The sequence below is a fragment of the Copadichromis virginalis genome, linkage group LG15 (genome assembly GCF_057382275.1).
Source record: "Copadichromis virginalis isolate Kocher_CV1m ecotype Utaka linkage group LG15, C_Virginalis_male_GT1.1, whole genome shotgun sequence".
Taxonomy (NCBI): domain Eukaryota; kingdom Metazoa; phylum Chordata; class Actinopteri; order Cichliformes; family Cichlidae; genus Copadichromis; species Copadichromis virginalis.
Genome location: NC_140632.1, coordinates 30,254,482 through 30,266,842, shown reverse-complemented (window position 1 = coordinate 30,266,842; position 12,361 = coordinate 30,254,482). Strand labels below are relative to the sequence as shown.

General features: G+C 41.0%; 1 protein-coding gene across 1 annotated transcript in view; it reads left to right on the top strand.

Annotated features, from left to right (window-relative positions):
- Positions 1-5,126: 5,126 nt before the first annotated feature.
- rev3l (REV3 like, DNA directed polymerase zeta catalytic subunit) overlaps positions 5,127-12,361 on the top strand; it is a 91,323-nt gene continuing 84,088 nt past the window's right edge. The window contains exon 1 of the mRNA XM_085432885.1: positions 5,127-5,267. Within this exon, the coding sequence (XP_085289011.1) occupies positions 5,129-5,267 (139 nt within the window). The 5' untranslated portion in view covers positions 5,127-5,128. The remainder of the gene's footprint in view (positions 5,268-12,361) is intronic.

Below are 12,361 nucleotides of genomic sequence, written 5' to 3'. Positions count from 1 at the left end.
TTAAAATGTATGGTTTGGACGTGTTTGCACTAACATAAAGACAGGGGATGGAGGTGGTACTGAGTTGACTATACTAAGATTTTCATTGGGAGTGACAAGAATCAATGGGATTAGAAATGAGTATATGAGAGGGACGGATCAGGTTGAGTAGGTTGGAGACAAAGTTGGAGAGGTAAAGCGGAGATGCTCGCAGATGCACTGAAACAATGTTAATTACAGGATAATTGTCTTCTCAATTCAACACAAATTTGCTATAAATATATAATGCAGGTTTTTGAAAAGTATTATTTAAAATGTTGCAATTCTGAAATAGAAAATGAGATTATGAACACAGGACAATTTGAATCTGTTGTTCTTATTTATTTGCGCTTATTTAAAGTAAACAGCACATTTCCAGATAGCCACATGCTCGCAGAGGTCGAGTCTGCAGTACCGCAAAGTCTACGGTGACCCTGGATGGTTATGTAGACGGTCCAAGTACTTTGGTGTAATGCAAAGGCTAACTGGAAGAACCAGAAGATGGCAGCATGTACCAAACAATAACACCCAGCATCAGTCATCTGTTCATGGTGAAAGCGCCAATGTCTTCTCCAATTATACATTGTTTTATTATTTTTTTTATTTAAAAAATACATGTAAAAATGTATATTTATTTATTTTTAAACTGGGGTCACCTTTCACTTTGAACAGATTACAAAAAAGAAAAAAAATGTCGGTCATAAAGCATCAGTGTGATAAAACATGTAGACAGGGGCCCAGGAAGTCTGGTAAAAACATCCGGTCCATATGTTCCACCACTGACTCCCTGATAAGCCAGCATTGTGTGGGGCACCTTTAACTGCCAGATTTTCACTCTGAACTTCATTTTACTCTGTCAGTGTGCACAGCCTGTTTACCAAACCTGACAGAAAAGGAAAAAAAAAATGTTGCTCACATATGTGTGCGTCTCTGTGGGGAACTCTGCTGATGTCCAAGCTTTTATCAGCTCCTGCATGAGGTGCCTGCGTGTAAACAGAGCTGCAGCCAGAACCAATAAATCCACTGTTTGTTATTGTTTCAGGACCTGCACACCACTCCACTCAGTCTTATCTGGTGGATCCAAAGCAGCCAAACGCACGTATTCTTCCTAAACGGCATGAAGTTACATCTAATACATGAGAATCTTACAGAAAAGCACTATGGGGAATCAAAATGACATTAATATGTTCAATGAGAGGTCTGTCAGTCTTTTGCCTGCATTGCCTGCTTTTTGCAAATTTTACAGAATTCTTAGAAGAGACTGTTCATGAAAAATGCTTTTCCTCAAGTGTTACCATTATTGGGAATGCTGTAAAACCCAAGATCCAAACCCTTCCCAGGATAATGTGGGCAAAACACTAATGTGTATTTGCCCACGTTAGGTGAAATGGCAAGAACATGACCTGTGCAACAATTAAAAATAAAAACAATTTCATCAACAAAACTTTGACCATTAAGCTACCCTTCCAATATATATCCATCTCTCTCTCTCTCTCTCTCTCTCTCTCTCTATATATATATATATATATATATATATATATATATATATATATATATATATATATATATATATATATACACATCTATCTATTGATTTTTTCCCCCCTAAAACATTACATTAAAGAATGAGCTCATGCAACCAGTGAATGTTTCACAGTAATCTCAGTAACCTCCACACATACTCAATATTGTTATCTCAGTTCCAGGAAGCACTGAAACACACAGTCCAAATGCAGGACAAAGAGGCTGATTAAAATCCAGACACACATAGCCTAAAGGAAAACAGCAATCCCAGACTAAATGCATGACAAATGCTACAAGAACACATGGCGCACAAACAGATGCACTGACAAAGGGAAAGGCAGGACTATATAGCATTAGACAGAGGTGAAGCCCATCAAACACAAGTGGAACTAATGATAGCGGGGCAGACAAAGACAAAAGTGGGCATGCAAGGTAAGCAGGAAGTAAAACTACAAGGAGACACATTAGAACTAATCTTCAAAGCAAAACATGGACATAACCAAACAGAGAACCCTGGCACATAAAGAATAACCCTAATAAACACAGAAGGCACAGAGAAAACATCAGAAACAAATAAAACCTGACATGATTCTTCAGACTCATCGCCTAACAGAGAAATGTGCAACACATTTTGAACACACACCAAATCTGAACATATCCACAAATGTTGCTAGATTTGAACAAATCGGAGATGGTAAATTCCACTGATTATTCACTTACATGAGAACAGGTGGGACATGCGCATGTAAGAAGGTGACATCGCCAAACAGGAGACGCAAAGCAGGCTGATATCAGAAGGACCTGAACCAACTTGTCTCACACTAACACATCTAAAACCAGGTGAGAAATAAAGGTCTTCCTGTGTTCTACTTGAGATGGCTCTACCTTAGACTGATGTTGAAAGGGTAGAGATTGGTGCAAAAGAACTGACAGTAATGGAAGAAATAAAGTCTGTGATAGTGAGAATTGTTTAACATCAAGTTTTGGAGATACAAGGCAAAAGAACCAAATTTATGATCTATGTACAAACCCACTTCCATTAAAGCACGTTCAAAGTTATAACTGTTACACGTCGATTTGACAGAAGAATACGTAAGAGCTCAAGGTCCTTGATGGCAGACATATGAAACTGCTCAAGGATGTCACTCGTTTCCCTCCTCTCCTTCACTGAGGAGAACAAATCCTTAAGAACAGATTGCCTATGAAGCAGGAAGTTTTAGGCTCTGCTCCCACTGGGCTCATCCATACTAAAAATGTATGCACTTAGCACTGTAAAGCACTTTAGCTAAAAGCTCCCACCAAACACTACATTAAATATGGCATCCATAATATTTTTGGATTTGTTTGATAAGTGCTCTCAGACCTCGGGCATGCTGCTGGCAAATGCAAGCATACGACTGCCGATTGGTTCATTAAGAGGGCCAGGCTCTTACTCAAGGTCAGCGCACACTCCAGCAGACAGAGGCTCCCTTTGTCTGCTGGAGCGTGTGCTGATGAAAATGCTAATGAAACATTTTTATCATCGGGGAGTCGTTGACTGCCGTGTCCCCAGCATGAACTGGACCGAACCAGCTGTTTGTAGAGGGTTATGGCTCTGTCACTGGAGAGGAGAAAGCAGTGAGCTCAGCACATCCAGCACTGCTGCCTGCCATGTACTGGCTGTTCGAGGAATCTGAGCAGAATGATGAAGAGCTTGGAGATTTGTTATAGGCATCCATAAAAAGCACCCGTGAGTGCTGGTCACACTAAATCATAGAAAGTGCATTAAAAGTTAAAAAAAACCCCAAAAAAACAACTTGTTTCGAGGTGTTGCAACAACAGGATGCTGTTGATACCATAAGGAACAAGGACAAGCCTAATAGGCAATAAAGCAGAGAAGCATCCGCTGATCCTGAGATCTGCTGTAATTCTGAAACATTTCCCAAGAATTGAAGGTATTTGATCAATGCGCTATTTCCAGACCATTATAAAGAACATGTGAACACCAACATTGGTTTCTTATTTCACAGCCATAAGCTACATTCATAGTTTTAAAATACTACTGTATAAACAAATATTTTGACATGAAATGAATCAGCTTTAAGCAAGACGTCTTCTTCTTCTTCTTTTCTGTTTGGAACAAAAGAAAAGAAGAGACATTTCATAAGCTATAACTTCATATGCTCATTGTTCTCGTGTGACTCAGAAATATACTTCCTCCTACCCCTTATAACTTAAAGTCAAGTCAAGTCAATTGGACTTGTACAGGTCAATGTACCATGTAAAGTCTCAAAAATGCTTCACAGACAGGACATGTAATCATCATCCTCGTCTTATTAGGATAATTTTCCTTCCTCACAATAAGATAAATAGGATATTACCCTTTCCCCTAATTCACACATACCTACACAGTGTAATGATATAACACCTATAATAACAATGCTCTTGCCAATGTTTGTTTGTGGTGCTAAGTACTCTGCAGTGTTAGGTGAAAGGTTTCACCTAACAATGCGAGCTCAAAAAAATTAATTCCTGTCACTTATATTGTAAAAACAAATATTGAATCTTGGATCTGTATTAGCAAAAATTGCGTCTATTTTCATATTTATATTATTTAAAAAAAATGCCAATCGGGATGTAACAGGATAGAACCGGTGACTTCGTGCATTTGATTTGTGACATGCTTATTTCGGGTATTTAGGGTATTTTTAGGACAACTCGCCACATAAAACGTTCTAACCTGAAGGTTTCTGCAACCATTACACACTAAGAAGCTGAGGGATAGCACATTCTGTCTCCTGCTGGCGGAATAATCTTATTTGAATGATGGGAATTTCCAAACAGATGCAGCTTTGTGGCCTAATGCGCTTAGCCGGAGAGATGGTCCAAAAAACCAAGTATATATGCCTCCCAGTTACGTAGCCCATAAACAACGTATGCCATGGCTGAGCCTTTCAAAATAAAATGGTCGTTCTCACTCCAGTGTCTTGTATCACTGCGCTGGACTAGTCAAAAATCATTTTATTCTGAAGTGTGCACACGGAAGTACAACTCTTTGGATTTTGAGTAGCTTTGTGAAAGGTTAGCTAACGCGGGCTAGCCTGATATGGAAGAAGAGGGAGCAAGAGGAAGACTGAGGGTCTACCTGAGAAAAGCGGACTGGCTGGGACTAGTTCTGAGGGGTGATTTCGAGAGATAACGTTACATACTGGAAGGAATGTCCTCCTGGCTTACAACACCACAGAGATAGCTAAAATCACGGGACAGCCGCAATCACTACTAAAAACATGAAGCTGACAGCTGCGGAGCGCCTGTTAACAACCCGCCACCGTCGAGTTTAGCTCCCCGTGGCTGCAGCTGGACATTAACGGCGACGGCACCTCGGGAAGCGTTGTAGCCAACGGGAATCTTTGTTCGCGTTTTTTCCCGTTCTTCTTTTTTCCCCTTCTTCCATGGGACACAACTGGGCTTTACCTCCGCTCTGCCGTTGTGTTACCGCCGTGACAGCAGCAGTCTTCGGCTGGTATCGACTGGCCACCGTGGTCCCTGCATCTTGTGGACTCCTAGCAGCTAAAGTTTTTTGGCTTATTTGACGGACGCGGCAGTCATGTTTGCTGTACGAATCGTCACCGCAGACTACTACCTGACAAGTCCCATTAAAGACCTGGACGTCTGCTATTCTGAATTCAGGGAGAGCGATGTGAAGAAAGTGCCGGTGGTGCGGATATTTGGAGCAACACCAGCAGGTTAGCCTTGTCCTGTGTTTTATTCTCGTTGACTCTTCAGTAAGCTAAAGCTTGCTGCACGCGGCGTGTCACAGGTTTGTTGCCTTCGCTGCTGCTGCTGTTTGGACACGCGCGCACAAACACATCCGCGCTGTATTGTTCCGAGGAAACCTAACGGGTGTTTTATGTATGTGACAGGAAGATGTTGTAGGGTGTTGACACGTTTTACCAACGCGGCATGCAGCCCTGTTGCAGCAGTGGGAGCCCTCCGCTGTGCTTTGTTTTCGCTCCATCGTGGTGCGGTGGCGGACACCTTGTGTCTGTCTGCCACATGTGGCATTCAGGGAAACTGGTACCTTTCCCCTGCGATGCTTTTATTGTATTTATGGCAACCTGTGGAGTGTGGCTGGCATGCAGATATATATATTTATTTATTTTATTGGGGGGGGTTGAAAGGATAACACCATTTTGTTGCCTAACTGTAAAATGGGTGACAGTATTATATGGTGGAAGAAAAATGTATAGAATAATTACTGTATCATGTGTTGATAAAGCAGGGCAGTCGTGACTTTACATTGATAGCCTTGACAACAGAGGTTGTCATTGTATACAAAACGGAACATGCATTGTGTGAGTGTGTAATGTTCAGCGCTACAAGCCTGGACAAGACCCCTACAGTATGTGGAGTAACTATCGTGGCTTGCAGGTGCTGCTTTAGATAAAATATACAGGACAAATGTGTTGCAGATATTTATTGTAGATGTGTGTTTTTTCTGAACTGTGCCACATGCCCTGCTCTTCGGTAAAGCCATTACAGCCAGGCATTCTGGCCACTTTAATCCCCACAAAACAAAAGAATGGCTTTCCTGTACAATGGCATAGCATTAGCAACCTGTGCCAAATCCTCCGGCAATCACTGTGCCCTCTTTTCAACCTTGTTTGATGGGTGAAGACACATTGCAGTGTAGTGACTATAGATATTCTTAGCAAGGTTTGTCCCCAGTGGGGGGGAAATGGTGAGTTACACTTGCCCCCTCGCCCAATCAGTGCTCCTGGGTCGCAGGATGACCTGGAGCAGCGTCCAGCAGGATGTGCCCTCAGTGAGGATTAAAGGCTTTACAACGGGGGGGGACAGCGGGTCATGGTGAGGAAGGTGTCTGCTGTGGTTTGGCCCTGTTTGTGTTCAGGTCTGCACGTTCACATGCATTGCTTCTCATGCAAATTGAGTATACAGACCCAGAAACTGCAGTGATGGCTTGTTAGGTGAATTTTAGTGTGAATGATAAGGTCCAATATTAAAACCTGAAGTGACTGGTGGTGTGGATAACATTCATTGTTTTGCTGGGAAACCCTGCATCCTGCCAGTCATGTGGACGGTAGTTTGATTTTTACCACCCAACTTGCCTCAGATAATGTGACTTCTATCCACCAGTGGTATCCTCCAGCAGGACAGTTATCTGCACAACAAACATGAAGAGACCAGTGTGTTGACCCGGCCCCTGAACTCCCCAAATCCTTATCCAAATCAACTTCCACCAGAGAACAAGCCCGTTCCATGGATGTTCTACGCGTAGCAAACCACAGAATCCAGAAAATTTGCTTCCAATGTTTCAGTGCCTGACACCCAGACGTCTTGTGTACGTTATGGAGGGAAGAGCTATTTTAGTGGCACAAAGTCAAAGCAGTTGTTGTGGCTGTTCTCTGTATGTTATTAATTAATACCTTTTTCTCGTCTCAAAGTGTAGTAGTAGTAATGATAGTGATAAGCAGATCCATTGTTTGAACGTTAATGGTTCATTTAAGTAATTTTTAAACATTTTTTTGTCAAACAATTTTATTTCCCCTTTCTGTTTGATATGAACTGTGATAGTGAACCGCATAATCTAGGCTTCCTGTCAGATAAGTCTTTGTTACCTTGGGCTGTAAGAAGTCATCATAATTTGATGGCCTCTTAATAAAATGTGGTTGACAGTAACTAATATATTAATGTTTTTGGTGTTGGAAGATTTAGGAGGCTACACACGTGTGCAAAAGTATGCATCTGAAGGGAGGTGTACACTAAAACAACTAAATGGTACAGTTTTTTTTTTCTTTTTTTCTTATTTGCCAAAAAACCTGTAGCAAACACAAGTGCACTGGTGCAGGTCACTCAGCTGAATAATATCCAGCCACATTCCACTTGTGTTTTTCCTGCTCTGACATGCACAAATGTCTGCAGTGAAAAAGAGCCAGCTACATAATTGTCATAACAATGATGGTTTGTCGATACGGTTGGTTTGACCCACGTGTGTTTGCCAACACACTTGTCTAAATGCCTATGCCTCTGATCCTATCTGATTGGTTAACATTCTTGAGTATGCAGCAGTGAAACAAAAGCGAGGATCCCAGTGGAGCATTAAGAGCTTTCATTGATTGAGTCCTTACAGGTTCAGCAGCACACGAACAAGCCTCGTTTCTCTGCTGTGCGTGTTGTATCTGCAGTTTGAATATCGGGCTCTGTGTTGTTTCCACTTGCAGTAATGACAGAGTATCTTGTCTGCAGTCTGTGCATTGCGGTCGATGCCCTGCAGATTCTCATAGTCGGATCCCTCTCTCGTTCAGTTTATGTATCAGTTGTGTGGCCACATTTTCAGATTTAAAATTACATCACCATCTGGAAAGCATTGAAGTGGAGAGGGATCTCTTTCTTTCTTCCTTTCCTGCAGCTTAGAAACAAGCCACACCTACTAGAAAGTTTTTTTTTTTTCTTCTTCAGATTTCACTTTGCCTTTTATGGTTTCATTGCGTTGACTCCTCAGACTGTTCATGTGCCTTTATCATTAGCGTGTTTACTCTGGTGTAAGCGGTCAACAGCGCATCCACACCACGTGGCTCTTTCCACAACCCCAGGCCTCATATTTCCTGTCCTTCCCTGACCTAAGCAACGCACACTCCCACTGTGTAATTTGATGCCAAGTTTCCTGCTTTTTTCCCCCTCCCCACTCTTTGTTAGCATTCAGAGACTGTCCTGCCTCTGCAGCACACATACTGTACATGCATGCCCATCTTTGGTTTAGCTCAAGAGGAAGACAATACAAGGAATCCTTTCGTTATAAAAGTTATTGGTGCTGTTGAGGTGCCGGAAACCTTTTAAGGGCATGCATCTCCAGGCTTGAAGCTGACAAGCTAGATCTAGATACGCTGACGGGGCCTGGTCCTCGTGGCAACAGGAGGCACGCTGTTTTGGTTCATCGCTTGGATGTGTACACTAGAGTGTTTGTTGGGTACGCATGAGAGCGGAGAGGGGGAGAAAGTGCATGACCAATTGACCTGAATGAGAGGGCCAAGCATTGAAGCCCAGAGGGTGGTAAAAATGAGGGCCTCTTTTTCTACTCTGGCCCTTTCCTTCCCAGGTTTAGCACTCTCCAGGGGAACCCTTAATACCATCTGAAGGAATTCCTCCTGATCCATTAATAGGATAATAGGCAGACTAGAAAGGAGACTGGCTCATTAAACAGAAGGTCATTGTTCCCTTTACTGTTTACTCTCCTGTCTTTCTGTCGAACCAGGGTTCACTTATCGTATGATTAAGATGTTTAGTTGTTGACAGGTTTTCTCTGGAGTTGCCTTTCGTTCTTTTCCCCCACTGATTTTACACTTTTGTTTAAGTTTAAGTGCAGGTTTACCATAGTGATAGAGTAGAAACACAAAAGAAGACCGAAGGCTGCTCTGCACTAATCCTCCTCCTGTGATGTTTTTTTTTTTTCTTCCTTCCCTTCAGATGAGGCCCGGCTTCTTGTCAGGGTTTTTTTGAATCTTCAATAGAGGAAGAAACATTTTAGAGTATTTTCGATGTGGGGACACAGAGTTACTGTTCATTTGAAAATCAATTAAATACTTGATGTTCTACATGCAGAGGACAAAGGAGGTGTTTGGGTTTTTTGGTTTTTTTTTTTTTTTTAGCAGTACTGGCAGTTACTTTTTACCAGTATGTTTGGAGAGCATGTACAGTGACTTAATGTTTTAAGAAAAAGGTATGTTATTATTTTTAATCTATAAATCCTGTATGACTAATAGAGGTGGGAATCACCATACATCCCACGATACGATATTATTGCAATTTTTTAAATATTTTGCGATATTCAGATTCTGTACATAAAGGTAAACTTTATCAATATTCATTTTATCTAATATCAAAGTCTCGCACTCAGTCTTTCTCTCATTTCAATCAGTTTTATTGTTGACAAACTGAACGGTTTGTATTACAGTCTAGTCCAACTTAACTGAATGCAACCATCTGGTACAATTATAGCTATTCTGAACTATGCAATTTATGAAAACTATGCAGCCCATTCAGCAACTGAAGAACTTGAAAGTAAATTAAAATAAAATATAATTTTACATTAAATAAAAAAGTTTTAAACTTAATTAAAATAAAACATGTCTTAAATTAAAATAAGTAAACTGTCATGTTTATTGCTGCCAAAAAACAAGTTAAACACATTTGGACAGTGAAGGAATGTCAGGATTCTTGCTCAGAAAAAGGATCAACATGCTCTGAAGTCAGAGTTCCAGTCCACAAAAACTTTTTTTGTAACAAAATATCGATTTCTGCTGTCCCTGTATCGATACATTATTAGCAAACAAAATATCACGATACTACACAGTATCGATTTTTTCCCCCACCCCTAATGACTAATGCTTTTAGAAGTTATATATTTTGGTTTGACTTATTGACTCTTCTGATCGCGTATCTGACGTCAAATGTTTCCACAACATTGACTTCATAATCACAATACTCAGGACTCTCCCCCCCCCCCCCTGTCATTCTTTATTGAAGTGAATGTGACTGTTTCCAAAGATTTGCTCCATGCCTGCCCTTGATATGAAGTGACAAAGCCCAGCCTCCTGTGTTTGTTTCATTGGCTTTCACTCTTAACTCACTGCTAGGGCTGTAACCAGGACTAACTTCTCTGAGGACAGATTTGCATTTATAATTGTTCCATATCTGTCCATCTATGGTTGTAGATGATTTAACAGTTGTTGGAAAATGTCTCTCGCATACTAACGAATGTGTGTGTTTGTTTGTGTGCACATTAGGGCTGCCACAAACGATTATTTTGATAGTCGACTAGTCACCGATTATTTTTGCGATTAGTCGACTAATCAGATCATCATCCATTAGACGTAAAACTACAGCTTATTGCACCAGCAGCATCTGCTCTTATATAACTATCATTAGCTTACAGCTTTAAGTGTTTAAGGTCTGTGCTAACTAAAAATAAAGACAAGATGATAGTTTATTCAATTTTAATGAAATTTGCAGATTGTTTCGGTGAAGTTTAATAAACTCCTTGCTATCTAAAATATAACAGGACACTGGAGTATATTCTGGAGCATCTCACACTTCTGATAATCAGCTGTCTGCTTGACGTTTATTCAGCTGTGTAAAAACTATAACTTTAATCTCAGACAAACTGATTTACTCAGGAACAAATAAAATACTAAAAAAAAAAAGCCAAACAATAACATTTTAAGTTATCTAAGTGACTCATATATATTTAACCTGAGTAGCGAAAGACGGCGGTGGGTTTGAAAACGATTTGCGGGGAGTCCGGTGTTCTCACGGCGCTAGTGAGCCTAGCCCCTGGCTCGCTAACGAGCTAGTGGGTAACAGACGTCTCCGAAAACGTCGGAGCGCTTTTGAAAATATGTGGTGTCCTGATAAACTGAGCCGATATTTGAGGTTTACACAGCTACATTCTCGGCTGAAAATATGTTAAACGTTTATTTTGTGACCCAGAAAGAATAATAAGAGTAACATTAAAACTAACTAGCTGCCGCCATTGTTGGAAACTGCGCTGGGCCGCGCTATGAATTCTGGGACACAGCTGCTTCTTCTTCTTCTTCTTCTTCGGGGTTTAACGGTAGCTGACATCCTTGTACATGCAATGCTGCCATCTTCTGTTTCAGTCCGTTATTACACTCTTAAATCCTGCCACTTATTCCTGCGTCTTTTGTGATCGTACAAAGTTTCAAACGACGCGTCGACTATTAAATCAGTCGTCGACGATTTTGATAGTCGACGTAATCGTGACTAGTCGACAAATCGTGGCAGCCCTAGTGCACATGCACATTAGTTGTAGCACATTTCCAGTTCACTCCAGAGGCAAGTCACCACACTAGCAGTCGCTCTGTACTCATGGTCTGCTGGTAGTACTACCATTTTTGTAACATCTCCATTGAAGCGGCCTACTGACATCCTCTCTGGGGTGTGCTGTCTGGTTTCAGAGCGACTTAACCAGCAGCCAGGGGAGCCACGATGAAGAGCTTTAATAAGTAAACAGGCAAAGTTAAGGCTGTTCGATATAACAATATATATCTGATGACGATATAAAAACATCTATCGTTTAATTCGTGGTGTCGCAAAATAAACTGTTTACGGCAATATTTTTTTTTTCATCGTTTTGATGGTCACTGTAGTGGCTATATTAATTTCTTAAAGTTCTCTCTTTCTCTTGTATTTAATATAACCAAAATATGGACGGGCAGGCGGTTGTTTTTATGCGTTGTCATTAGCAACAACGACGGTAAAACCATCGCGTGTCCGCTTGTTTATTTTCCACATAAACCTTTCACAATAAAGCTCAAGATCCTGTTGGGACTTTTCAAAATAAACTGAATCACGTGAAAGAGTATGCGGAGTATTTATGGATGAGAAGCAAAAAAGAGCCGTCATGTGCTAAAAAATAAACCTTAGACTCAAACATTAGAACAGGCTTTTCCCTGCATCACGCCGTGTTATAAATACTCACAAAGAAAACGGCGGCTGTTACAACTTATGTCTAAAAATGTATAGTTTCATGCATTGGTTAAAACACTCGACTCCAGGTACACGACGCCCAGCTGGAAACGCTTCACGCAAGACGAGGTGCCTGAGATTCACAGATTTTACAGAAAATGTTAAATTTTTGTTATTTATATCGTTATCGGGATATAAGATTTTCGTCATATCGCACAGCCCTAGGCAAAGTCCTCTGACTCCAGTTCACATAGGCCTGTGAGCGTCACATATGGATACGGAGGAGAGTTTGTCTCTGTCTGAATGCCAGAGTACCACAGCTGGTCTTTGTGGT